The 27,921-nt window shown below is 35.9% G+C and overlaps 3 protein-coding genes across 3 annotated transcripts; all 3 read left to right on the top strand.

Annotated features, from left to right (window-relative positions):
* Positions 1–823: 823 nt before the first annotated feature.
* Positions 824–1,591, top strand: LOC143564813 (putative glutathione S-transferase). The gene is made up of 2 exons (XM_077051984.1): positions 824–1,157; positions 1,248–1,591. The coding sequence occupies exons 1-2, from the start codon at positions 846–848 to the stop codon at positions 1,587–1,589; spliced, it is 654 nt and encodes a 217-aa protein (XP_076908099.1). The 5' UTR covers positions 824–845; the 3' UTR covers positions 1,590–1,591.
* A 14,338-nt stretch (positions 1,592–15,929) lies between these two features.
* Positions 15,930–16,719, top strand: LOC143564801 (putative glutathione S-transferase). Its single transcript, XM_077051976.1, has 2 exons — positions 15,930–16,278; positions 16,377–16,719. The coding sequence occupies exons 1-2, from the start codon at positions 15,967–15,969 to the stop codon at positions 16,716–16,718; spliced, it is 654 nt and encodes a 217-aa protein (XP_076908091.1). The 5' UTR covers positions 15,930–15,966; the 3' UTR covers position 16,719.
* A 7,674-nt stretch (positions 16,720–24,393) lies between these two features.
* On the top strand, positions 24,394–25,215 carry LOC143564792 (putative glutathione S-transferase). Its single transcript, XM_077051966.1, has 2 exons — positions 24,394–24,757; positions 24,847–25,215. Exons 1-2 carry the CDS (start codon positions 24,446–24,448, stop codon positions 25,186–25,188), a joined length of 654 nt encoding a protein of 217 aa, XP_076908081.1. The 5' UTR covers positions 24,394–24,445; the 3' UTR covers positions 25,189–25,215.
* Positions 25,216–27,921: the final 2,706 nt, after the last annotated feature.

Here is a 27,921-nt window from a genome sequence, read left to right as displayed (position 1 = left end):
TTGTCCCAGTGATTTTGGTGCTAGAAAATACTTGTCCTGGTAATTTTCTTAATCTAAAATAGTCGTTCCGATCAGTTTTGTAAAATATTCGTTGACCATAAGAATTTAGTCATTTCGAGTTGTTTACGGTGAGTATTTGGAGTATAGTTTGCAAACGATAGGTAAAACTCGAAACCAATTTTTGAAAATGTGTATTTTAAGAGTTTTCCCATTATTTTATTGATATGGTCTTTTTTTCTTTTAAAATAACATTATATTGAGGCCACCTTCCGGGGATGAAAGGGAAATGTGAATACCATAAAAAGTAAAATTCGTGCGTTTGAAACTTGAATATGAAATCAAAAAGTAGGTGTTTTGTTCTTTTTACGATATTTGAGTGAGCTTTTTTTGAAATGACATATCAATTTTTCATATTAATTTTAAAACTTAAGACATAACTCACACAAAAACATCATCAAAAAGAAAAAAAAAACTCACCATAATAAAAAAAAAACCCCTTAAATCAGGGTTTGAACCCGACAAGATATCAAGCTTTTTAACCATACAGTTTATTCAGATGAGAGAAGCCAATTGCCTTACAAAATATATTGACTGTTTTTCACCACTAGCTCCAACAACTATCTGTTCATAAGGGGTAGACAATTCCAGCTTCGCTTACAGCTGTCCTGCATATCGTACGCAATAGATAGTGACTTAAATAACCCATAAATAATAATAATAATAATAATAAATCCCCACCAACTATCATTTATATAATGGTCCACGAAAGAAAGAAAAACCATTCCAAAACCAAACCTAAAATTAGTCAACTACAATCATCACTGATTAAACCAGTTCATCCGAAAATGGCCGACGAAGTGAAGTTGTACGGATTTCCAGGAAGTCCATATGTTTCCCGAGTGACAACTGCTTTGAAACTCAAGGGAATCAACTACGAATTTGTGGTAGAAGATCTAGGCAACAAGAGTGCCGACCTTCTCAAATACAACCCTGTCTATAAAAAGGTGCCGGTGCTCGTACACAACGGGAAACCCATCTCGGAGTCGCTTCTGATCGTTGAGTACATCGATGATGTGTGGAAAGGGGTTCCGGTTTTGCCTCAGGATGCTTACGAGAAGGCTCAAGCTCGATTTTGGGCCAAGTTCATTGATGATAAGGTAATTGTTTATACTTTTTATTTACCATGTTGATTTTCTTTTACCCAGTTAACCAGAAATGATCTAATATTTATTATGTGGTATGTTAAGTGCATGCCTGCAATATTCAAGGCTATTGGCAGCCATGGGCAGGAGCAAGCTGTTGCTGAAGCTCATGAGCAACTGCAATTTCTAGAAAATGAACTCAATGTGAAAGGTAAGAAGTTTTTTGGAGGTGACAATATCAACCTTGTTGATATTGCTGCTACTTTCATAGCCTATTGGCTTGGAGCAGCTGAAGAAGCATTAGGAATAACGGTGTTGAGCAAAGACAAGTTCCCAAAAATAACTGAATGGTGTGGTAACTATATTAACTGTCAAGCTGTCAAGGGTGACTTACTTCCTAGAGAAGCTCTAGTTGCTTTCTTTAAGAAGCGATTTGGTAACGCCTAATCATTTGTTTTTCAATGGTGTTTGAATAAGCAGCTGTTAGAAGCTGATTTGTCTTGTAAGATGTAGTATGTAATGTGGCCTTGTCGTTGAGGCAGATATGCAACTGTTTTCTTATAAATAAATTGTTGTTTGTATTAGAAATTTGATTTTAGATATCTACTAAGATTTGAATCAAACTGATAGTAGAAAAAATTTTAATGTTTAGATTAAATCGAAAAAGAAGAAAAGCGGGCAACAAGCTGCGCCGTTACCTTTTTTTGAATTGCAAAACTCAATCTTTTAAAAACTATATTTGCTGATCTCGAAGTCATAACATTAGTATGCATGACCCGCTGAACACGAGTAATTAAATCCACAGCTTCAGGCGCGAGGAAACCAAAAGTTTCGAAAGCAAAAGGAATAAATACATGTTGATTGTCAATACACGCCTTTTCATGTTTTGCCACTTTGCCTGAAGCAGTTTTTAATGCAGCTTGACCGACTGTGAAACCACTACTCACTAAGTCCACCAAAAAGGAAACCCCTGTTAATTCTACATGTGTATGTGGCACCAGAGGTCCAAAGGGTCAGCGTGACAACGCCTACAAAGAGCATCTATCCACGAGTTGCTTTTGATATTTTGAACACCGGAATCAATCAAGGTTCTTTTAAACAGTGTTTGGAAATATCGTTAATACCTGATTGAGCCATCTTAGAAAGGAATGCCATAAGATTTCTTCAAAACATATTATATATAGGAATTAGATAATGAGAGAACTCTTTTTAAAAATAGTACTATTAAAAACTCTTGAAAAAACTTAAACAAACACACACACACATATACTAGATTTGATCCCCCGTATTACGGGGGTTGTTTTACATTATTCGTTTTAATATTTATATATTTATATTTGGATTTTAATTTTATTTATTGTAAGAAAGTTAATAATTAATATACTTGAGGTTTGATGATGAAATGGTTTCACAAATAAATAATATGTTATAATCTGGTTCAAAAGCTATCTAGGTTTGGTGATACCCATTACCCGTTTATTTTCTTTATTATAAAATTGTTTCTTAATTATAAATAATATCTTTTTTTAAAATAAAATAGGATATTAATTTTTAATATATTCCTATTTTATAGGATTTTCATATCAAATATTTGATGAGATTATCTTTTAATATAATGAGATGTTATAACTCGTTTAAGAGCTATCTAGGTTTGGTGAGACCTTTACCCGTGAATTCGGGTCAAATGCGTAAAAAACCTTCATTTACAAATAAAGTAATCTGATGGTTTGAAAGAATGGTTGTTTTACATTTTTTGTTTTTTAATATTTAGTTTTTGGATTTTAATTTTCTTTATTGTAAAAAAGTTAATAATATACTTAGTGTTTGATGATGAAAGACTTTCATAAATAAATGATATGTTATAACCCGTTTAAAAGCTATCTGCATTTGGTGACCTATGACCCGCTTATGTTTTTTACTATAAAATTGTTTATTAATTATAAATAATATATTTTTCTTTTAAATTGGATATTAAACTTTAGTATATTCCTAATTTGTAGGATTTTCATATCAACTAATTGGTAAGATTAATTTTTAATTTAATGAGATGTTATAACCCGTTTAACAGCTATCTGGTTTTGGTAAGACCCATACCCATGAATTTGAGTTAAATCAATGAAAGACATCCATTTAAAAATCAAAAAATCTGATGGCTTCCATAAAAGTGGAGCGACCACATCGTGACACATAGGATTTTTGGGTTTTATATAGCTTTGAGACCCGTGTACTACACGGGTAATTGATGAAAAAAATAATATTTAATTATTAAGCAAAATACAAAAAACAATATATTATCATGCATGTTAAGAGACAACCGTTATACAATAATGTTTAAAACAATCTAGATATTAATTTATTCAGTTATTTGCATACTTCAAATTAGTATTTAATAATTATTAATCTTTTCTCTTTATACTAATAAAGTAAAATACTGAAACACACGTGGCAATAGGAGAGCCATTCCGAGCATTGTTTTGCCGCCAAAGTTTTCCTTTTATCTAGGCGTAGATTTATTTGATCCGAATTAAATCCACAATCTCATTATCGGATTCGGATCCTTTATAATAAAAAAACCCAGTTTTATTGTTATCGCCACTCTACATTGAAACGCTCCTAAACCCTAATTGCTATCCACTGATCTGATTCTGCCTTTGTCTTCGACATTCAACGTATGATCAAATATTGTTCTTATCTATTGTAAGTGAACATGTATTTAATTTTCAATATGGTTCATTGTATTTGGTTTGTTATTGAAATCACTATGTTTATCTTTTTTGTTTCTTAGTTAATTTAGATAAATTAGGGTTTGACTTCTGTCAACATAGCATTTAGATTAATTTGATTGTTTGCAATAAACTAGTTAGGGTTCTGATGTATGTCGATCTTCTCATCCAGATTACGACTACGTCGATTTGAAACATACGCGTTTCAGACGGATCCCAAATTAAACCTGAATCGGAGGAACATACACTCGAGCCTATTGGTAATTCCATTTGCAACTCTTTTTTGTTTACTATCCATCATCTACAGTTAATCTAACTTTTGGCAAAATGGTAAAGTCAAACTATCAATTGTGTCAATTTGGTAATTTGGTTTGGTCAAACTGTTTGTAAAAGTGAAAGTGTCTAAAAATGTTAAAATTCAAGCTGTCAAAACTATGACTTTTGTAAAAGTCAATATGTAAACATCCCGTCCAAGTTCGTGGGTAACGGTGAGGCGGGCTGACTCCTATGTGACTTCAAATCCAGATGAGTTTTTAGCCCCTTTCTCAGTTATTTTTTAAGGGCCTGTGTGCATACTCCTATGTGGTTAGTCAATGCACTTACTTTAAGTGACAAGTGTATGATATATGAACGTTTTATGAATGGTGTAGTAATTCGGAATGTATGAAGGAAAGTTAAGAGTATGTATGTAGATATATATACATGTGTAAAGGAAAGGTATGTATGGTTGTATGGAAGGAAGGAGAACATGCCCTAATAATATCTGTGAGTGTAGGGAACATACCTTAATAATATTTGTGAGGCGTAGGGAACAGACCCTAATAATATCTGTGAATGTACGAAACATACTCTAATAATATCTGCGAATGTAGGGGACATACCCTAATAATATCTGTGAATGTAGGGACCAGACCCTAATAATATATGTGAGGTTATAGGGCGAAAAACTCTTAAAACGTAGAGATAGTTATGTATGTAATATGAAAGTTAAAACAAGAAAGTATGAATGTATGAAAATATGAATGTAAGAATGTATGTAATGTAACGCCTGTAAATTTTCGCTAAAAGGGTTTATGCCTTGCAAAGCTTGTATTTTAACCGAGGCCCGTTTCGGCATCCCAAAGGACCTCCTGGTCGTTCCTGTAAGCCTTGTTGTTCAACTTTTAACACAAGACATCTCCATTAACAAAGTTCGGAGGCTAGAGTGTAAGATTTTTATAATAAAAAAAAATAAAACCTAAAACCCTCCCTTACCCATTTTCCGATCGGTGCCCCCTCCCACCCTCATCTCGAAATTCGTGCAGTTCCGGCCACTCTCCAGCCCTTCCAAGCCTAATTCCTGGTCAGTTCTATCTTAGTATAACTCTTTTTCACCTTATTGCACCATTATACATCGCTTATTGGCCGAAAATAGGTTATTTTCGGCTTCACCGGTGGCTGCCCATTTGAGCATATTTCGGGGCTGTTTTGATTAAGGTTCTTGCTCCGTCATCTTCCTAGGTATGTCATGAGAATCATACTTTAGTATCATGAGTTATGGCGTTCGTTAGATTAGTCAATTGTTGATGGTGTGAAAACTAGGTTTTGGTTGTCTAGTTTGTCAATTGTTGCGTCTAGCGCGTTGTTTGAGGGAATTAACAACCAATTCGGATGTTGTAGCCTCGGTATGATTTGTTGGCTAAGTTAATGGGGCTGAATTGGTTGTCGGTTAATCAAACGGGTCGGTAGAATGCAAATTCGCGTTTAATTGGTAGTTTGTGCGTTGTACATGCGAATTACCGACCCGTTCAACTCGTGTGGTGTCGTGTGGACTTGTTTGCTGTGATTTTATTAAATTTGGTCCACACGGGGATGAGTTGGGTGCTAAGTGCATAAACAACTCGTTAACGCGCGTATTCGATACAATTAACAACTTTCAGGTGTAGTTTGGAAATCCTTTGTCCCCGGAATTAGCTAAGGGTGGTTTTGGTAAATACATGGCCTCGGGGGATGATGTAATTGAATTTGGTAAGGTCGAGGCTTTAGGTCAATCAAATCATGTTAGAACGCCTCGTAGGATAAACGAGTCAGTTCGGTTTAGTTAGTAATCTTTGTGTGCAATCCGACATGTTGTGAATTGTGGATGTGATTAGAGATTCTCTAGCTTGTTGTTGATTGTTTGCCTCATGTCAGGTGAGTTCATGATGCCCCCTCTTAACTCTTTTTACGTTTTGGGCTGGCATAAACACTCAATTACAATTTTTCCCGATTTTAATCATTTAAAACCATTTGATGGATATTGTATAGCCTTGCTATTATTTGTGCATTTATGAAACCAGGTGTGGATTATATTCTAGGCCTTAGGATATTTTAGACTTGTCTTAAATTCCTTAAGGTTATATATATTACTTATGGTCTAGGCTCGAGGATGTCATTACTCCTAGTATTAACTGAATACGTGTAGACCTGCTTATATTAGTTCATATTTTGGACTGACTTATATATATATGTTACTCTATGGCCTATGATTGGTTTAATTAATTAGCTCTTTGTATGTATGGTGATTTTGGCTGGCCCAAGCTATACGACTCGGGTTCTTAAATCCCGTGGCGGGTTCTTAAATCCTGTGGGGGGAGGCTCGTGTGGCATAATCATCATTATAATTAGTTCTTTGTGTGCATGGTGATCTTAGCCGGGCCAACTATACGACTCGGGTTCTTAAATCCCGTGGCGGGTTCTTAAATCCTGTGGAGGGAGGCTCGTATGGCATTATCATCATTATAACGGGTTCTTAAAATCCCGTATCATGTGCCTAGGTCGTACCGTGTGCCGATCAACTATACGACTCGGGTTCTTAAATCTCGTGGCGGGTTCTTAAATCCCGTGGGGGGAGACTCGTACGCGTGTTCGACCGTGATTATATTATTTGGCTATTATACATATATTTACTTATCATTTATCCTTAAGCCTATTATTCCACATATTGTTTTATACTTATAATTTTGGAATAATTTATACATGTCATTTATTAAAAACTTGAACTCACTCAGCTCAAGCTGACTTTGTGTATGTTAGTTTGATTTGCAGGGTAAGGATTTAGGATTATCGCTTGGACGTGCTAGAGACTACTCGGACGGTTGAAGGCATTCCTAGTCAAGACCTTATAATAAAAAGAACATTTTACTTTATATTTGGTCATGGGATTTTAATACTTAACTTTTTCCATTGTTTATCGTTTGGTATTTTTCCCGGTTTTGGGGAATTTTGATACTTATGAATTTTCCGCTGTTTATTTACTCTGAACTTGTTTTAAGTAAAATGAATTGTTTTGGGTTTTAAATTTTTATGAATTCTTGGAAATGATTATGAATGAAAGTTAAGCAGGTTAAGTATGTAATATGTATATTCGGATGCGTAAATGTAAGTATTTGAATGTAATGTATATTGCTTGAATAACTAGAACTCACTCAGCGTAGCTGACTTTTAGGATATACGCAGACAAATAGAATAAAGGAGATGGCTTGAGGGGGACACATGGCACTTAGTGAAGACTAGCATTTGAAGGGAAGAAAGGAAAGTTCAAGATGTTATGTTTGATGTTTAATATTGAGACAAGTAGAATGATGTTTTTAAACAAGAATTCATGTTTTGTAGTATAATGTTTGAGTTTTTAATTATTACATGAAAATTTTAATTAACTCTGATATTTAGAATTTTGTTTGTTAGTAAATCCAACACTCGATATAGGACACCAGGATCGGAGCCTTACAATGGCCCATTTCAAGTCTTCTTTACTTATAGGCTTATCTTACACAAATAAAGATTTGGATATCCTAAAATTTTGGATTTATGAAATTTTGAAGAATTCGAATTCGGATTTTCAGAATAATTGAATATGGGTTTGAATTGTGAAGTTTTTTGAACACCCATAGTTAGTGGAACAAAGATATGGGAAAAAAAAGGAAAAAGTAGCGAGTCCGTTAAGGTCAATGATGACAATGGGAATGAGAAGCAAGTGGATCACCGTTTGACAATGTGCACAATCATGAATGAGAGACTAGCTGAATAATGGGGACAAGTGCTATGCAAAGAATCAAAGCGATTATTTTATAATGAAATAACATCGGATGGTTAAATGTAAACCGTATATGTAATCTTAGAAAAAAACCTACAAACACAAAACTAAATCTAACACAAAGATATCCAAAGGCCTTTAATGTAATTCTTGTCAACAAACAGAGAATTGCTTAGGTATTTCATATGGGGTGGTCTAATGGTAAAAGGTCACCGCTAGCTAGCCTAATATAGTCATACGGAGCCCTTAAGCGTCTCTAAGTTATCTCTATTTTCGGGGAAGCCACCTGCGTGAAGATCCACTAGGGGTAAACCCCTAGCGTCCTCGGTATCAAGCCAAAGATCACAAAGATCCCGGTCTTACTTCCTTCATTTAGGCACCAATGTACTCCCCTAAGTGTTGTATATGAGAATCAAACATGAGTCTTCTTTAAAAAACTCAGGCTTCCTAACATTATACCATATTAGAGAGAACGGCCTTTATTGTAATTAACATTTTCTTATAAAAGAACAACAAAATAAAATATTTAAAAACTGGCTGAGCTGACTCTAAAAACAAACAGTATGATATTTTTCCTAAGGTAACTACCTATGTTAAATATAATAATATTAAAGCCCATGTGCCATAGACATTTTTAAGAGATGGCTAATTCGATTCAGTTTTATAAATCTATTAAATTATAGTTGTATACTTTTATAATCTAAGTTAAAGGGAAATGATATCTTGAAATAATAAAAAATGTTTTGGAACAAACGAAAAGGTTACGAAGTTTCCCTTTTAGCATGCGTAGGCACATACGTACAGAGCCACCGAAACCATTGTCCATTTCCCACGTTAATGACCACAGGCTGTTTCACTTTGCTAGTCACAATGCCTAGAATTATATAAACATTGAAAAGGCATTCATATGTAATTTTACAATATTGGTTTAATAATAATTAACAAAAATCAAGTAAACCAAGAGTAAAATTGATGTTTGCCTCACCGTGTCGGACCAACTTAAGTCCCAATTTTCAAAAATAGCGTTGTGAATTGTGAGCCTCCGTTGTTTTGTGAGAGGATCAACTTGCGTCCCTCCCGTTAACCAGCTATTAATTAAATGCTAAAAGGCCAGTCAAATTACATTTTTAGGTGTAAGATCTGATACAAATAAAATTAACTTACTAAACATACAAACAACTAGTGCAATTACAGTTTCAAACTAGAATAACTATACTACAAAAAAAAAATTGGACCAATGCAACATTTATTTTACAAAACAATTGCATTGGATTAAGTTGCATTAGACCTAATGCAACCTTTTTGTTACATAATGCAACTATTTTTTTTTCAACTGCAACATTTGCAATATGTAACTATTTGAAAAAGAGTTGCAATAGGTAACAAAACGCTGCATTAGGTTTCATGCAAAATTGTTTTTGTAAAATAAAGGTTGCTTAGGCCAAACAATGTAATAATAATTATTTTAATTCAAAAGTTATAGAGTAATAATAATTACACTAGTGTTAGCATAATTTTTCTAATTATTTGTGCACTTCTCGCTATAAAAGTTATTTGCATATTAAATTCATACACTACATCTTTATCTCCATGTTTTTAATTTTATTTGTTTTTTTACCCTAACCACCTAGAACCATCATAGCCTTTGTTCACCTCCACCATCACCTCCACCATACTACCACCTACCAGCCATCACCACCATCAGTCTTAAATTCTAACATGTGTAGTTTGAATTCATGAACTTGTTAGGAATAAGTCTGACACTGGGATCACAGATCATGCAATAGAAAATTCGTCGTCTTCGTTAATTAGAATTGAAACCATGGTTGATTTTTTCCCCAATGAAGAACGTTATCGTCAATTAAGGTTTCGACAACTACCTCCATTGCAATCATCCTTTAGCTCACCAACTTTTTGTTTCAATAGAACTCACCGGTGATAAAGTCTGACAACATCGCAAGTTGCTCCAATTGGAAGCTTAATGAGCCATGGGACGTCCAATCTTGGCTTTATGGTAATGCGTAGAACGATGTCGTTTTTTCTTCCAGTAAAATTAGGGTTTGTGATGTTTGAATGTTGAAAATGGTGAAGATGTTGAAAGGGTTTTTGTTGCAGGAGATGATTATATAATGGTTGTTACACTTTCGGTCTTTTGGATTTGAAATTTGAGAATGTGAGATATTTTACCACATTCACTCATCGGTGGAGGTGAAGAAAAGGGGTGAAGGTTTTCTAGGGATGAGAATGTGCGATGTTTATTATAGGGGGTTGATTGTATGGTGGAGGTGGTCGAAGTAGTGGTGGTTAGGATGGTGGAGTTTGATAGCAGTGTACGCGGAGGTGGAGGTGATGGTGGTAGTGTGGTGTGGTATGGTGGTAGACTTAAGTTAATAATAAGTAATTAAATTGTGTAATGATTTAATAATTAAATGGTGGAAAAATTACATAAATACCCTTGTGTCTAACATCCACGTAACTAAATGGTGGCAAAATTACATAAATATCCCTATGTCTAACATTCAAGTAAACGACAGATATATGGATGGACGCAAGCTAATCTCGCTTGTAGACCACAAGGGCTCACTATTCTCATTTTTTAAAATAGGGTCTCGTCCATAAACCACATGGACACACAACAATTTACTCGTAAAATAATATAGATACAACTCAACTTTTATAAAGTTAAAAGCAAAATATTAATTTGAGTAACTTTAAGTACACATACGTTGTAATTGGGCATACTCATTGTGTGAGAGTATCAAAATCAAGGATTAGACATGAACAAAATTGGAAACAACAATCGAGACTTGAATTAATTTGAACTTAATCTTGACCGTAATGGCAAATAAACATTAACATAAACAAGGGTAGAGACAAGTTTAGACAAAAACTAAGAACAATATGGGCATAAACACGGGAACGACTACATGCTCTAGACATAAACAATGAACCTGTAAGGATATATACAAATAGTGCGCCCGAAAAGAAAATTAAGTGGCAACAATAGGTCTAAGCAGAAAACAATGAGACAAGGTCGGTTGTGGCTTTGTGAGCGAAAACAGTGGCAGGTTCTGGAACCGTAAACAACGACAACGAACTAAATGAGAAAACGATGAAACGACAAGCTGGAATTTAGTTCTGGAAACGACAAACAGACAAAGATGTAGTGACTACTATATGATTACAATGAAGGGAAATTCTGAATATACACATGATAATATATAGATTGAAAAGTGTTTATTTCAAGCACTTGGACTGCATATAAATAGACTAATAATATAAAGGAAATTTACTAAAATATACCTTGTTTATTAATGAAATAGACATGCTTTTTCTAAATTCCACATACATTCTTCATTCCAGCCGATCAGAGATGCCTTCGACAATGATAAAATCACAAAATTCCTTACGTGGAAACATCGAGGTGGCAACATCTATCAAAATGCGACTGAATTAGCCTATAAGTCCGCATCACTAGCCGTTAGGTCCACATCAACTTGCAAGCTAACAACCGATCACCTCATCCCACATACAGACTTAGTGACTCAAAATTTACTTTTTTAAGGTTGAGTTGGAGTAATCTTGACCGAGGGGATCATTTAGTGACTCCGCCTACTATGTAAAAGCATGCTTAGAGCACTGGGGGTGGTCTACACGGCCATCACCCGTGATGGCATCACGAACACCGCTGCCAGTCCTCCCATCACGCGTGATGGGGGGCCGGCCGTGATGGCCATCACGCATTCAAATCCAATGTTAACGTTAATGTGACCGTTGAGGACATAAAAAAAAAAACTTAATTAACCTATATAAATATAATCAAATCCATCTTCAAATCCAACTCAAATCTAACTCAAATCCTCTACTACAAACAACATTCTAACATCACACAAATGGAGGGTTCAAAGAAACGTGGCTCGGGCTCAAAGAAAACCCAATCCCGACCAAAGGTTCGACAAAATCTTGGCGAGCCGGTGAGATTCCGATTACAAGATGAACCCGACACAACCCAACCATTCCAACAACAACCTTTTCAACCACAACCGTTCCAAAACCAACCATTTCAATCTCAAACATTTAATTCACCGTTTTCATCGGCACCGTATCAAAACCAACCGTTTATTCCACCTTTTTCTAGCCAAATATTTCAAAATAATCATTTTGAAACGTTTCAATCTCAACCGTCACAAACGTCCGTCGATCCTTTAGAGGATAACAATGTTATACATCAATTTGCACGTGCTTTTCGTGATGAAGACGACGATGTGGATGAAGATGAACCCGCGGAGGAGGATGCCATCGTCCGTAGACCTTGGTCGTCCGCGGAGGAGGTCGCCTTGACCAAGGCTTATTTACACGCCTCCGAAACAAAAAAACACGGAAACCAACAAAAACGAGACTTGTTATGGAGACGTGTTATTTCACATTTTGAAAAACTTCCCGGTGCAACCGATCGAAACATGGATAAAATGACTTCCAAGTGGGGAGATTTGAATAGAAAAATGTCAAAATTTAATGCTTGCTACATCCAATTGGTAATTATTTTTTTAAATTTATTAGTTAAATTTTTTTTATAATTTATTACTTTATTTTTACAATTTTGATATATATATATTTTTCGAAATGTTTTGTAGAGCCGAGAGCCACAAAGCGGAGCGAGCGAGGCGACTATCATAAAGAACGCCTTGAGCAATTATATCAAAATTTTCCGATATAAATTTTTTCCTCACTTGGATGCGTGGGAGATTGCGAGACACCACCCGAAGTGGGAACTGGTTCCCGTGGTCGACATGGACGGACCGACGGCTCCAAGGAAAAAAAGATTTTCTTCAAAAAGATCAAAAACTTCCGATTTCGGGAATTACACAACGTATACCAACGGCTTGTCAAGCAACACGCCGAACATGAACTTGAACGATCAACCTGGAGACGATCCCGACGAAGACACACCCACACCCACACGGCCGCATCGCAAGAAAAGTGGGGAATCGTCAAGATTAGGAAAGGAAACGGTGGCCAAGGACTTCAATGAATACAATTCGGCTAAGTTGGCGGAAATGGTCGAGACGAAGGAGCGAAAGCAACTAGCTCTTGCTTCAAAATTAAAACGTGACGAGACGTATATCAACCATTTGAATGAAAACAAAAAAAACGCCGATTTAACATTCATCGTACAACCGCACGAACATCTTAACAAACTTTTTAGATCGATCCTACTTCAACGCAAACGCGAGCTATGCGAGAAGTGGGGTTGGGAAGCGCTGTAGGTATTTTTTTTTGTCGGTTTTTTTTAATTTATTTATCTTTGTAATATTTATTTAATATTGTTTTAGTATTTATTGTAAAAAAAAAATAAAAAAATAAAAAAAAAAATTCCATCACACCACCACCCCCACCAAAATTCTATCACTGGTGATGGAAAGTGGTGGGGTGAGGTGGCACACCGTGATTGGTGGAAGCAAGTGATGGTTTTTAAACCACCCTCACCCCCTTTAGCCGATGCCAAATTCTTGTTCTTGTTTTTTTTAATTATTATTATTATTATTATTATTATTATTATTATTATTTTGTATTTTGTCATAAAAAATTAAGAAGAATATTTTATAAATTTTTTTAAAAAATTTCTCGTTTAAAGAAACTGCATTGATATACGTAAAAGCTAAACCCATATCTTATAAACATGTATAGGCTTATCCTACACACAAATCAAGCAATATAGTGATTAAATATTTAAGTTGCATTGATATCGCTATAGGCTAAGCCTTTATCAAAAGACGAAGGACGCGTCTCTACAGATATCAATGCACCTTTAATTTCTAATCACCGTATTTTTTATTTGTGTGTAGGATAAACTTATATATATATTCAAAAGATAAAGTCTTAGACCATGTGTAGTCGTAACACTCTGTGATGGACGTTTTACGATACGTGGCGTCTCAGTCAGCAAGGGACATTTTGCAAAAAAATGGTATAATGATAAAATGTCCCCACCAATCATTGCTCAATAATTTCTTTCCCCTCCACACCGTTGTGAACACAGTTAACACTCATTGCCAAAACGTTCGCCAAAACGCGTTGGGGCGGTGTACTCTGGCGTTTTGGTCCATTTTCTCCTCTCAAAACGTTCCACTACGGACGGTCTTAGCCTGCACAATATAATTTTTTTCCGGATTGAAAAAAAATTAATAAAAAAGTTAATCATGGTTTGGCCATGAAAAAACTAGCATTTTTAGCCGCCTGCTGTATTTGGGATGAGGTGGCTGGTTAAGTTAGCCTGCAAGTAGATGTGGACGTATCGGCTAGTGACATAGACTTGGAGGCTAACTCAGTCTACATCTTGAAGCCCACATAGAAAATTTCGTGATTATCAGTGCCAAGGCCCTGACTTAGCTACTAGTTGAGATAGCCGTGATCTTCGAAGTTCTTGGCTGAGAGGGTTATGTTTATGAAAGTCCCAGGATGTAAGAAAGGTATAAGATTTTTACTTATGTAATAATAATAATAATAATAATAATCAGAGAGGGGTACGTTTTTTAAAAATGAGATTTTTACATATATCCCCTTACTAAGTTCTTTAATTACATATTTTCCCAACCTTAAAAAACTAATTACATATTTCTCATTTTCATATTAAATTACCTCTTTACCCTTTTTAAAATACTTAAATATCCTTTACAACTAAAAAATAAAACAAAACAAAAAAAATATAGAAATTAATAATTATAAGAATACATCTTTTTCTCCAACTTAGGCTTTGTGGCTTGATTTTCCTGCCACTTCACACTACCGGAAACCACCGTCATCTTCCCCAACCTACTTCCTTTCCCTCTTTCTTTATCTTAATTTCACATCCTACCTCCTCCACACCCTCTCCTCTTCCACCGTTTCCCTCTACCTAACCCCACCGGTGACTCCGGTTTCTCCACGCCGCTTCACTCAAACGATTCTAGAATCAATACATTGCTTGAATCTTGAGCTTTCTAGTTGCTTGGGTGGGGTTCACTTCAAATCTGAAAAACTTAAGTGTGGTGGTGTTCGTCGGAAAATCGGATCTAGTAAACCAGTAAAATGAGATGGTGGTGATGGTGAGCTATGAGTGCAGGTTCGTTGTCTTTGGTGACAAATTAGGAATCGAGAAGACTAGTGGAGAGAGTGGATGAAGTGGTGGTGGTGGTGCGGCGGTTCCTCATCGGAGACGATGTACTCTTTCGTTTACCTCTTTGGGGCACTAAACATACTACTTGAAGAAGATGACAGTGGTTAATTTTTATATCTAATTTACATATTTTTCAGGGTCACCTTACGTCCTTGAACCGATAACCATCTTTTGGCTGACCTAGCCTCCTCCGTCCCTCGGGACCAACAAGGGGTAGTACAGGAATATTCACCGTTGGATTACTAAGGCCGACTTTCGTCCCTGCTCGATGGGTGGGTCTTGCAGTCAAGCTCCCTTCTGCCTTTGCACTCGATGGCCAATCTCCAGGGCAAGCGTTATGATGAAGAGGATGAGCTTCAAGAGAATGATTCGGAGTTCTTGATTTGTTGTTTCTTTTTAATATAAAGGATAAAATAGTAAATCAAAAGGTTATTTTTTTATAAAATGGATAAATATGTAATATATACGTTTTAAAGAGGGGAAATATATAATTGATTTTTATGGTTAGGGATATATGTAATTATAGATGTTTAAGGAGGGGAAATATGTGAATGTAAAAAAAAATGGTTGGATAACTTAAATGAAGATGTGATGATTTGTATTAATATAGTTGGTAAAAAAGTGTGAATAAAAGTAGTATTCGTTAATGTGAAAAGTGTATTTGACTCTTTTCCACCGCTGGCTCCAACGACCCGTGTGTTTATATTTAGAAATTCCAACTTCTACACCTATCGAATTAAACAAACCAAAAATAATAATATAAAAAAATTATAAGTGCCAAGCAAGTCAGCGCTAGCATTTATATAGAGTCCACGAAAGAAAGAAAAACCATCCCAAAACCAAACCCAAAATTAGTCAATTACAATCACTGATTAAACCAGTTCATCCGAAATGGCCGATGAAGTGAAGTTGTACGGAGTTCCAGGAAGTCCTTACGTTTCCCGAGTGACAACTGCTTTGAATCTCAGGGGAATCACCTACGAATTCGTCGTAGAGGATCTAAGCAACAAGAGTGCCGACCTTCTCAAATACAACCCTGTTCATAAAAAGATCCCTGTCCTCGTGCACAACGGGAAACCAATCTCGGAGTCGCTTGTGATTGTGGAGTACATCGATGATGCATGGAAAGGAGTTCCGATTTTGCCGGAGGATCCTTACGAGAAGGCTCAAGCTCGATTTTGGGCCAAGTTCATTGATGATAAGGTAATTGTTTTTACTTTTTATTTACCAAATTGATCTTCTTTTACCATTTAACCAGAAATGATTTCATATTTATTAATTATATTATTTGGTTTGTTCAGTGCACTCCTGCAATATTCAAGGCCATTACCAGTCTTGGAGAAGAGCAAGCTGTTGCAGAAGCTCAAGAACAACTTCAATTTCTAGAAAACAAATTGAATGTGAAAGGTAAGAAGTTTTTTGGAGGTGACAGTATCAACCTGGTTGATATTGCTGCTACTTTCATAGCCTATTGGCTTGGAGCAGCTGAAGAAGCACTAGGAATAAGGGTGTTGAGCAAAGACAGGTTCCCAAAAATAACGGAATGGTGTGGTAACTATATTAACTGTCAAGTTGTCAAGGATGACTTACTTCCTAGAGAAGCTGTAGTTGCTTTCTTTAAGAAGCGGTTTGGTAATGCATAATCGTTTGCTTTTACAATGATGCTTCAATAAGCAGCCGTTAGAAGCTGATTTGTATTGTAAGATGTGGTATGTAGTGTAACCTTTGTCATTTCGTTGAACTGATGCAATTTTTTCTTATAAATAAATTGTTGTTTGCATTAGAAATTTGATTTTAGATATCTACGTACTAAGATCAGTAAAAGGATCAATGATAAAATAATATTAAGAAATTAATTTGGTATTATACATGTGTATATTGCATCAGAGGTTCAAAAGGTCAGCGTGACAACGTCTACAAAGAGCATCTATCCATCCACGAGTTGCCTTTGATATTTTGAACCCCTAAATTATCAAGGTTCTTTTAAACAGTGTTTGGAAATATCGTTAATACCTGATTGAGCCATCTTAAAATGGAATGCCATAAGATTTCTTCAAAACATATTATATATAGGAATTGGATAATGAGAGAACTCTTTTTTAAAAATAGAACCAATTAAAAACTCACGAAACAACTTAAACAAACACACACACACACACATATATATATGTTAAAATCTTTCATTTTTCTTATATGTTGTTATTCTTTATCAAAATTTAGAAAAACAAAATAAAAAAATGTCGATCGCGATATACATATATATAGTGATGTTTTATGTAATACTAATTGTAGGTCCTGGATTTGTGTGGATCTAACAATGAATCAGATAAGTCCATGTAGTGAATATGCGGGAAAGTGAATACACGGAATTGATTCAGTAAACTTAGATTTCAAATCGTGTAAGAAATGAGATGAAGATTGAGAGAGAAAACACACTTTACTATGTGTAAAATGAAATGTTTATTAAGTCCTGAGAGCCTTGATTTGACAACTAGTATTTATAGTCAAGACCCAAAATTACATAGTTAAGGCGCGTAGGCCGACCCATAGGCCCAAATACAAGTTACAAAACAACAAACATTGAAATTAAACTATTAGATAAGCCTATCATTTTAACCCTACATTGACCCATCATCCTAAAAATGGGTTGAAAAGGCTACTATGCGCGTTACGCTAAATTGGACACGTGACCTAGAGCCGCTATGCGGGTAATGCCAAATTGTGCGCACAACCTAGCGCCGGTACTCACGTGATGCGAAATCAGACGGGAAACGCCAAATCGAACGAGTAAAGAAATGTTGGTATACGCGTAACGCCAAATCCAGCACGTAGCCCAACATTGGCACGAGTAACCGGCGCCATAATGCGTATAATAGACGTTGAAACACTCGTAACCTTGTAGTTCGATGCCATTCTAAAAAAAATCAATTCGTTCCAACCCGTAACCCATTCTAACATGGACATGTTTTGACATAAACTCATTCCAACCCAGACCCATACCGACCCAAACCAAAACAACCCTTCTTTTTATTTGATCTGTTCTGACATTAACCTATTCCAACCCGACCTGTTCTAACCCGTGACCCAAACGAACCTGTGACTTGTTAGACCCGTTCAATATTGACGTGGTGTTTCCCCAAGTTGGATCAATTAGGACTAGCCAAAGAATGGACTTTTGCAAGCTTCTTCTCTATCCCCAATCTGCTGGGCCCATTTACTTGATGAGAAACGCCCGACCTCCCAAGTTGTATTCATATTACTTGTGTATCCCAATGATTCTTTTCGGTTTTCCAACACAATACACCTAAGCCAAAATGGTCTTCTTTCCTTTGACTTGTACCCTAAATTTGAAGCCTAATTACTTGTTTCTTCATCGATTGGACTAGTGACTCGCTCACCATCCTTTAGTCCACTCGACCCAACGTAACTTACTTTTTAGATCACCTTTGTGGTTGGTGCACTGATTAGATGCTCATACTGCATATGAGCTTTGCTTGCTACACTTCGTGAGATTTGTACCTTCATCATTAGATGTTCATCCTATAGTTGTTGCTATTATTCGATGACCAACACCATTGATTTCCTAGACCCACTCTTGGTGTTGATAATTACACCAACAACTTTAACATGTCTCGAGCAACAAGAACTTCCTCGCAACATGCGACCACACATATTGAAGCCATGCCGGAGCCAACCTTAAGGTTACCTCCCAACAACGGCTCATCATCGAGATGAACCGACCCCTTCTGGCCTTTTAAGACGTCATGACTATAACATCCGTCTTTTGAAAATAACAAATAAAGGAAGTTTTGTTACTTAAATGCGTGTTGTTATTCAATTATGCTAAATAATAATGGGATTGGGTGGTATCCTTAGAAATAGTACATGGACTTGGAGATGGTGATGGGCCTAAGGTTCATAGGCTTGGAGTATTTTAAACTCCTTAAACCCCTCCTAAAACCCTAACTCTCTCATTTCCACCATCTTGCCTCCACACACTAAAAAACACACACAAGTACTCCCACACCTCAATCGGATTTGAGATCCAAGAGAAACCAAGTTGGTTTTGTGGTTCACTCTTCACTAAATAGCAAGGAACATACCAAGATTCAAGTATTGTTCAAGAACTGATCCAACCCGATTCATCTTGAGGTACGTTTTAGGGTTAAAAGACTAGATTTTAATGTCGGTTTGCTGTAGGATTTTGTAGAGTAACAAATCGGGTTATAACATGCAAGAAAGAGTTAACGAGTGTGATTTGGTATGAACAAGTATGTTAGGGCCATATGAGAACTAGTAGATGAAGTTGTTATAGCCCAGAACTCATTGCAATGGTAAAGCGGGCCTTGGAGGGATGAACGAAAACGGTTATAGCTGAACGGCATGAAAAACATATTTAAATCGAATTTATAGGAATTCGATTCGAAATACTCGATTCGATTCACTTGGAATTCGATTCGATTTGTTTCAGGATTCGATTCGATTCGTTTCAGCGGTCGATTCGATTCTTTTTAGAATTCGATTCGATTCGGTTCAGAATTCGATTCGATTCGTCTCAGAATATGATTCGTTTCAGAATTTGATTCAATTCATTTTGGACTCTATACGATTCATTTAAAAATTCGATTTGCTAATGAATTTTTAATGAAGCCTTATTAATGTAAATAAATTTTTTCCAAGCTCGACCCCAGCCAGGGGCTCCGCCCCTTGGACCCTACTACTAGAGGCGCTGCCCCCGGACCCTCATTCGCTAGGGGCTTCACTAACATAGAATATGATTTAATTAGGGGTATTTAAGTAATGCTTGTAACTTGCTAAACAGTTAGTCGTACCCTAGCGGAAGAGAGGTGTTACAATTAACTCCAAGAGAAACAGGATCCAGATGAGTTTCTAGCCCCTTTCTCTGTTATATTTTCGGGGTTGTGTGCATACTCCTATGTGGTTAGTCAATACACTTACTCTAAGTTGTAAGCGTATGTTATATGAACGTTTTATGAATGATGTAGTAATGCGGAATGTATGAAGGAAAGTTAAGAGTGTGTATGTATATATATATATATATACATGTGTAAAGGAAAGGTATGTATGGTTGTATGGAATGAAGGGGAACATGCCCTAATAATATCCGTGAATGTAGGGAACAGACATTAATAATATCTGTGAACGTAGGGAACAGACCCTAATAATATCTGCGAATGTAAGAAACATACCCTAATAATATCTGCGAATATAGGGGATAGATCCTAATAATATTTGTGAATGTAGGGACCAGACCCTAATAATATATGTGAGGTTATAAGGCGAAAAGCTCTTAAAACGTAGAGATGGTTATGTATGTAATATGAAAGTTAAAACAAGAAAGTATGAATGTATGAAAGTAAGAATGTATGTAAGTATGTATGACTGAAAGTTAAGAGGTTAAGTATGTAATATATATCTTCGGATGCGTAAATATAAGTATGTGAATGTAATGTATATTGCCTGATTAATTAGAACTCACTCAGCGTAGCTGACTTTTAGTATATACGAAGGCAAATAGAATGAAGGAGTTGGCTTGAGGGGGACACATGGCACTGAGTGAAGACTGGCATTTGAAGGGAAGAAGGGAAAGTTCAAGATGTTATGTTTGATGTTTAATATTGAGACAATGATGTTTTTAAACAAGAATTCATGTCTTGTAGTATGATGTTTGAGTTTTTAATTATTACGCGAAAATTTTAATTAACTCTGATATTTAGAACTTTGTTTGTTAGTAAATCCAACACTCGATATTGGGCACCAGGATAGGAGCCTTACAATGGCCCATATCAAGTCTTCTTTACTTATAGGCTTATCTTACACAAAAATCAAGATTTGGATATCCTAAAATTTTGGATTTCTGAAATTTTGAAGAATTCGAATTCGGATTTTCAGAATAATTGGATATGGGTTCGAATTGTGAAGTTTTTTGAACACCCATAGTTAGTGGAACAAAGAGATGGGAAAAAAAAGGAAAAAGAAACGAGTCCGTTAAGGTCAATGATGACAATGGGAATGAGAAGCAAGTGGATCACTGTTTTGACAATGTGCACAACGGTGAATGAGAGACTAGCTGAATAATGGGGACAAGTGCTACGCAAAGAATCAAAACGATCATTTTTATAATGAAATAACATTGGATGGTGAAATGTAAGCCGTATATGTAATCTTAGAAAAAAACCTACAAACACAAAACTAAATCTAATACAAAGATATCCAAAGGCCTTTAATGTAATTTTTTTTGAACGGTCAACAAACAGAGAATTGTTTAGGTATTTCATATGGGATGATCCAATGGTAAAAGGTCACCGCCAGCTAGCCTAATTCAGTCACACGGAATCCTTAAGCGCCTCTAAGTTATCTCTATTTTCGGGGAAGCCACCTGCGTGAAGATCCACTAGGGGGTAAAACCCTAGCGCCCTCGGTATCAAGCCAGAGATTACAAAGATCCCGGTCTTGCTCCCTTCATTTAGGCACCAATGTACTCCCCTAAGTGTTGTATGTGAGAATCAAACATGAATTTTCTTTAAAAAACGCAGGCTTCCTAACATTATATCATATTAGAGAGAACGACCTTTTTTGTAATTAACATTTTCTTATAAAAGAACAACAAAATAATATTTTTAAAACTGGCTGAGCCGGCTCTAAAAACAGACAGTATGATATTTTTTTTAAGGTAACTAACTAAGTTAAATTTAATAATATTAAAGCCCATGTGCGATAGACATTTTTAAGAGATGGCTAATTCGATTCAGTTTTACAAATTTAAGTAAAAGGGAAATGATATCTTGAAATAATAAAAAATGTTTTGGAACAAACGAGAAGGTTAGGAAGCTTTGCTAAACTTTTAGCATGCGTACGCACATACGTACATAGCCACCGAAATCATTAATGTCCCTTTCCCACGTTAACGACCACAGGTTGTTTCACTTAGCTAGTCACAATGTCTAGAATTATATAAACATTAAAAAGGCATTCATGTAAAATTGGTTTAATAATAAATTAATAATTAACAAAAATCAAGTAAACCAAGAGTAAAATTGATGTTTGCCTCACCGCGTCGGACCAACTCAAGTCCCTAATTTTAAAAATAGCGTTGTGATTTGTGAGCCTCCGTGGTTAATTAAATGCTAAAAAAATCCAGTCAAATGACACTTTAGGTGTTAAATCCGGTACAAATAAAATGAGCCTACTAAACATATAACAACTAATGTAATTACCATTTCAAACTAGAATAATATACTACAAAAAAATTAGCCCAATGCAACCTTTATTTTACAAAAACAATTGCATTAAATTAATTTGTATTAGACCTATTGCAACCTTTTTGTTACATAATGCAACTGTTTTTTTTTTTCAAACACAACATTTGCAAGATGTAACTATTTGAAAAAGAGTTGCAATAGGTAATAAAAACGTTGCATTAGGTTTAATGCAACTTCATCTAATGTAACTGTTTTTGTAAAATAAAGGTTTCCTTTATGCCAAGTATTTTATATGTTATAAAAAATAAAATAGTCTAATAAGAATTATTCTAGTTTAAAAGTTATAGAGTAATAAAAATGACACCAGTGTTAACATAATTCCTCTAGTTATTTGTTCATTTCTCACTATAAAATGTATTTGTATTTGATTCATATACTACATCTTTATCTCCATGTTTTTAATTTTATTTGTTTTTATACCCTCACCACCTAGAACCATATAGCCTTTGTTCACCACCACCATCACCTCCACCTCCACCATGCTACCACCGCTATCACCACAATCATTCTTAAATTCTAACATGTGTTGTTTGAATTCATGAACATGTTAGGAATAAGTCTGGCATTGGGATCACAGACCATGCAATAGAAAATTCGTCGTCTTCATTAAAATTGAAACCCTGGCTGATTTTTTCCCCAATCAAGAACATTATAATCAATTAAGGTTTCGACATCTACCTCCATTATGCAATCATCCTTTAGCTCACCAACTTTTTGTTTCATTCGAACTCGCCGGTGATAAACTCTGACGACATTGCAAGTTGCTCCAATCAGAAGCTTAAGGAGCCATGGGATCTCCAATCTGGGTTTTTGTTGAAAGAAACTGCATTGATATATGTAAAAGCTAAACCCATATCTTATAAACATATAGGCTTATCCTACACACAAATCAAGCAATATAGTGATTAAATATTTAAGTTATATTGATATCGCTATAGGTTGGTTAAGCCTTTATCAAAAGACGAAGTTTGTGCCTCTACAGATATCAATGCACCTTTAATTTCTAATCACCGTATTTTTTATTTGTGTTTAGGATAAACCTATATATTCAAAAGATATGGTCTTAGACCATGGTAGTCGTAACACTCTGTCATGGACGTTTTTGCGATATGTGGCACCTCAGTCAGCAATGGACATTTTGCAAAAAGTGGTATAATGATAAAATGTCCCTCCAATCATTGCTCAATAATTTCTCTCCCCTCACTGATTCCCCCCTCCACACTGTTGTGTACATAGTTAATGCTCGTTGCCAAAACATTCGCCAAAACGTGTTGGGGCAGTGTACTCTGGCGTTTTGGCCCATTTTCTCCTCCCAAAACGTTCCACTACGGACGGCCTTAGCATTTTTTTTCCGGATTGGAAAAAAAAATAATAAAAAAGTTAATCATGGTTTGGCCATTCAAAAACTAACATTTTTAGTCGCCGGCTGTATGTGGGATAAGGTGGCTAGGTAAGTTAATCTGCAACTAGATGTGGACATATCGGCTAGTGACGTGGACTTGGAGGCTAACTCAGCCTACATCTTGAAGCCCACGTAGAGAATTTCATGATTATTAGTGCCAAGGCCCCGACTTAGCTACTAGCCGAGATAGCCGTGATCTTCGAAGTTCTTGGTTGGGAGGGTGATGTTTATGAAAATCGCAGGATGCAAGAACATGTCTATTTTCATAAAGTCAAGGTATAATAATAATAATAATAATAATAATAATAATAATAATAATAATAATAGAGGAGTACGTTTTTGAAAAAATAGTTGGATAACTTAAATGAAAATTTGATGATTTGTATTAATATAGGTGGTAAAAAAGTGTGAATACCATAAAAGAAGTATTCGTTAATTTGAAAAGTGTATTGACTCTTTCCCACCGTTGGCTACAACGACCCCTGTGTTCACATTTAGAAGCAGGCAATTACAACTTCTACACCTAAAGAATTAAACAAACCAATAATAATAATTAAAAAAAAAATATTATAAATGCTAACCAAGTCAACGGTAGCATTTATATAAATGGTCCACGGAAGAACTCAAACCATCCACAAAACTAAACCCGGTATTAGAGTCACTGATTGAAGCAGTTCATCTAAAAATGGCAGACGAAGTGAAGTTGTACGGAGTTCCTGGAAGTCCTTACGTTTCCCGAGTGACAACTGCTTTGAATCTCAAGGGAATCAACTACGAATTCGTCGTAGAGGATCTAAGCAGCAAGAGTGCCGACCTTCTCAAATATAATCCAATTCATAAAAAGATCCCTGTCCTCGTGCACAACGGGAAACCCATCTCGGAGTCACTTGTGATCGTTGAGTACATCGATGATGCATGGAAAGGAGTTCCGATTTTGCCCGAAGATCCTTACGAGAAGGCTCAAGCTCGATTTTGGGCCAAGTTCATTGATGATAAGGTAATTATTTTTACCTTTTATTTACCATATTGATCTTCTATTACCATTTAACCAGAAATGATCTAATATCCATTATGTGGTATGTTCAGTGCATGCCTGCAATATTCAAGGCCATTACCAGTCTTGGAGAAGAGCAAGCTGTTGCAGAAGCTCAAGAACAACTTCAATTTCTAGAAAACGAATTGAATGTGAAAGGTAAGAAGTTTTTTGGAGGTGACAATATCAACCTGGTTGACATTGCTGCTACTTTCATTGCCTATTGGCTTGGAGCAGCTGAAGAAGCATTAGGAATAACGGTATTGAGCAAAGACAAGTTCCCAAAAATAATAGAATGGAGTGGTAACTATATTAACTGTCAAGTTGTCAAGGACGACTTACTTCCTAGAGAAGCTCTAGTTGCTTTCTTTAAGAAGCGGTTTGGTAACGCGTAATTGTTTGTTTTTACAATGAAGTTGGTGTTTTTTGTCCATTGATGTTTGAATAAGCGGGTGTTAAAAGCCGGGTGTTTTTGTAATATGTAGTATGTAATGTTTTTGATGTTTTCTCATTTCGTTGAGAGGTTGATATGCAATTGATTTCTTTTACATATATTATTGCTGTTAATATTGGAAATTTGATATTAAATATTTAGCAAGTCACTAAGAGCGGCAAAAATTATGATAAAATAAATTAAGAATTTGATTTGATAATATACATGTGTTTGCTAACACGGGTTTCCGGCTTCAACCGCAAAGAGCATCTATCCACGACATGTTTTTGAACCCCTAAATTATATATAGTTCGTTGATAGGAATAAATTAGAGTGAAAACCTGAGATAACATAACTATTATCTTTTTTCTTGGCAATAGGAGGCGGCGACATCAATAGCCATGAGTATGGGTGCTGCAAGTCTGCAACGCTCATTGGAATATTCAGCACTACTTTGCATACCTTATACCTAGACAAGTAATTGATAGTTGAAGGGAGCCTATATTGGTACACCACCCCTGAAAAACAAACATTCCATGCTTGCTACTAATACGAGTCATAGAGGCCTATGTAACATATTTTGTTTTTAGGTGTTCATGTCTTTCGATGACTTGATGAATTGGGTGCAAACCATAGGACGTGGAAAGAATTGGGTCATACTTACCTAAAGATCAAAGAAAAACATAAGTGGTCGTGCGATCAAAGTTTTTCATAACTGTGATTGTCTATGTATACAAGGAGTAGCAACAATTAGACCTTCTGATACCAAAGAACTCACTGTTCCTTTAAATTGGTAGGAAAAATACCACTCTTCACTTTTTACTTGGTAATGTTTCTATTGAAGCTCTAGATCTAACGATAAGAGAGCTTAGCTAGTTGAACAAGTTAACAAAGTCGTTGAAGAGCCGATGATATAGAAATACTGAATCGTAAATATAGTTGACCAAGTTCGAATTCCGTAGTTAATATAGATGGGATTGTCTTCATTGTGCAAATGTCATCACCATACAAGTTACGATTTATCATGCCTTATATGCTTTCAAAGTGTATGACAGCAGGTCAATCCATTCCATTTGATTCAATAGATATCTTATGGAGGCGGCTGGATATTTTGTTGCCATTTGTTCACCAAGAGAACGATCTTGACTATGATGAAGTTGAAAATTTTAAACAACAGTTTAAGGTTGAGTTAAAAATTAAAAAAAAAAAGAAGTTGGTTGATGATGATAAAAACGTTTGTAAAACCAAGCACATCAACCAAGCAATATTTTCTTTTGTGTTACAACAATTCCTAGGCCAATTTCCAAGACTTTCTAGAGAGTACTTAAATCTTTTCTAGATCCTTGATCACAAAAATACTAGCTAATAATTAATTGATATTGTTCAGTTCATTCAAATCATTTCAGTTAACACAATATCATCGACATACACAAGAAAAGCACACATTATTGTAGAGTCTACTTGATATCGGCCACATGTTTTTGGATTGAAAGGAGGTAGAATTGACGGAAAGGACAAGCTTACGAAATAAAGAAATCAAGATTTAGTGTTAGTTGCGCATGGATATAAGAAGTTTCGCATGGCTTGCCATCAAAACTTCAATTTGCGAAACTCTTAGATTGGCTATGTGCATCTATCATACTTTCTCATGTTATTATGCTTATGATCGATGTAATTAGCAAACTTCCTTAGTTTCCTATCAATAGGCTTGTTTTCCTCATTTTTCTTAAAATTTTGAACACATTTGTATCGTTACTTTGCCAGATCGAATAGTTTGGCAGCTGGTTAATCGATTTATCTGTGGCCTTAATATAGTGTATTTGTGTTGATTATCATGGACTAGCTTCTCGTTTAGCATACTCTTCTTCACAGTTACACTTCTAGTTATTCAAACAACATATCCGGTTGTTGTTTGAGTTTTATTTAGCGTTAGAACTCCAGTCTTACCGTTTTCGATCATTTGGAACCTACAATTTGGTATTAGAGCTATGATAGCTCTTGATGTTGGAATTATAGACCGGTTCGGGTAAATCAATACGGCCAACCGGGTTATGACCCGTGAGAGTTACACCGTGAGGTAACGAGCCATTGACCCGCTTAAGTTAGTTAACCGGGTTAGATACTTTAACGAGATGAAATTACATGGAGCGGACTTTGGAGAAAGAAGTGGACTTGTTGGCCAATTGGGTTTATAACTAAGTTAGTTAAACCTAATTAGAGGTTATATAAACACATGATGCTATTGACATAACCTTAACCCTAAGCTAATCAACAAGTCCATCTCCTTTCTTCCTCCATCCCATTGCCGGCCAACCTGCACCACCAGCGCTGCCCGACCACCGGCGCTGTCCAGCCACCGCCGCCTGCCGGTGCCATCGACGCCAGCCGTCGCCGCCCGTCGCCGCTCACAGCCGCCGCCGCCGCTGTTCGGATACCACCATCACTGTCGTTGCCGTCGTGCACCGCCACTGATTGGTCATTGTATCTCGTTGTATCACCTAGCTCGGTTCGTTAGCCTTCGGTGTCTCAATCGGTTAATTATTAACCGAGGTAAACTTAAATATATTGTTAGTTTATATTTAATGTTTTAACTCGTACTCGTATTGTATGTAACCGGATTCTGTCAGGTTTAGTTTTCGGTGCTGATTAATTATATATATTCCGCTACATATAATTATTAATTAATATGATTAAT

The sequence above is a fragment of the Bidens hawaiensis genome, unplaced genomic scaffold, assembly GCF_021521415.1.
Source record: "Bidens hawaiensis isolate Kalapana, Puna unplaced genomic scaffold, B.hawaiensis_p1.1 tig00001206_1, whole genome shotgun sequence".
NCBI lineage: Eukaryota > Viridiplantae > Streptophyta > Magnoliopsida > Asterales > Asteraceae > Bidens > Bidens hawaiensis.
The sequence above is the reverse complement of the archived record's forward strand: the minus strand, read 5'-3'. Positions and strand labels throughout refer to the sequence as shown.

Coding starts and splice junctions, on each gene's coding strand:
- LOC143564801 (XM_077051976.1), top strand. CDS start 15,967: ATGGCCGATGAAGTGAAGTTGTACGGAGTTCCAGGAAGTCCTTACGTT. Junction 16,279..16,376: donor CCAAGTTCATTGATGATAAG/GTAATTGTTTTT, acceptor TGGTTTGTTCAG/TGCACTCCTGCAATATTCAA.
- LOC143564792 (XM_077051966.1), top strand. CDS start 24,446: ATGGCAGACGAAGTGAAGTTGTACGGAGTTCCTGGAAGTCCTTACGTT. Junction 24,758..24,846: donor CCAAGTTCATTGATGATAAG/GTAATTATTTTT, acceptor TGGTATGTTCAG/TGCATGCCTGCAATATTCAA.
- LOC143564813 (XM_077051984.1), top strand. CDS start 846: ATGGCCGACGAAGTGAAGTTGTACGGATTTCCAGGAAGTCCATATGTT. Junction 1,158..1,247: donor CCAAGTTCATTGATGATAAG/GTAATTGTTTAT, acceptor TGGTATGTTAAG/TGCATGCCTGCAATATTCAA.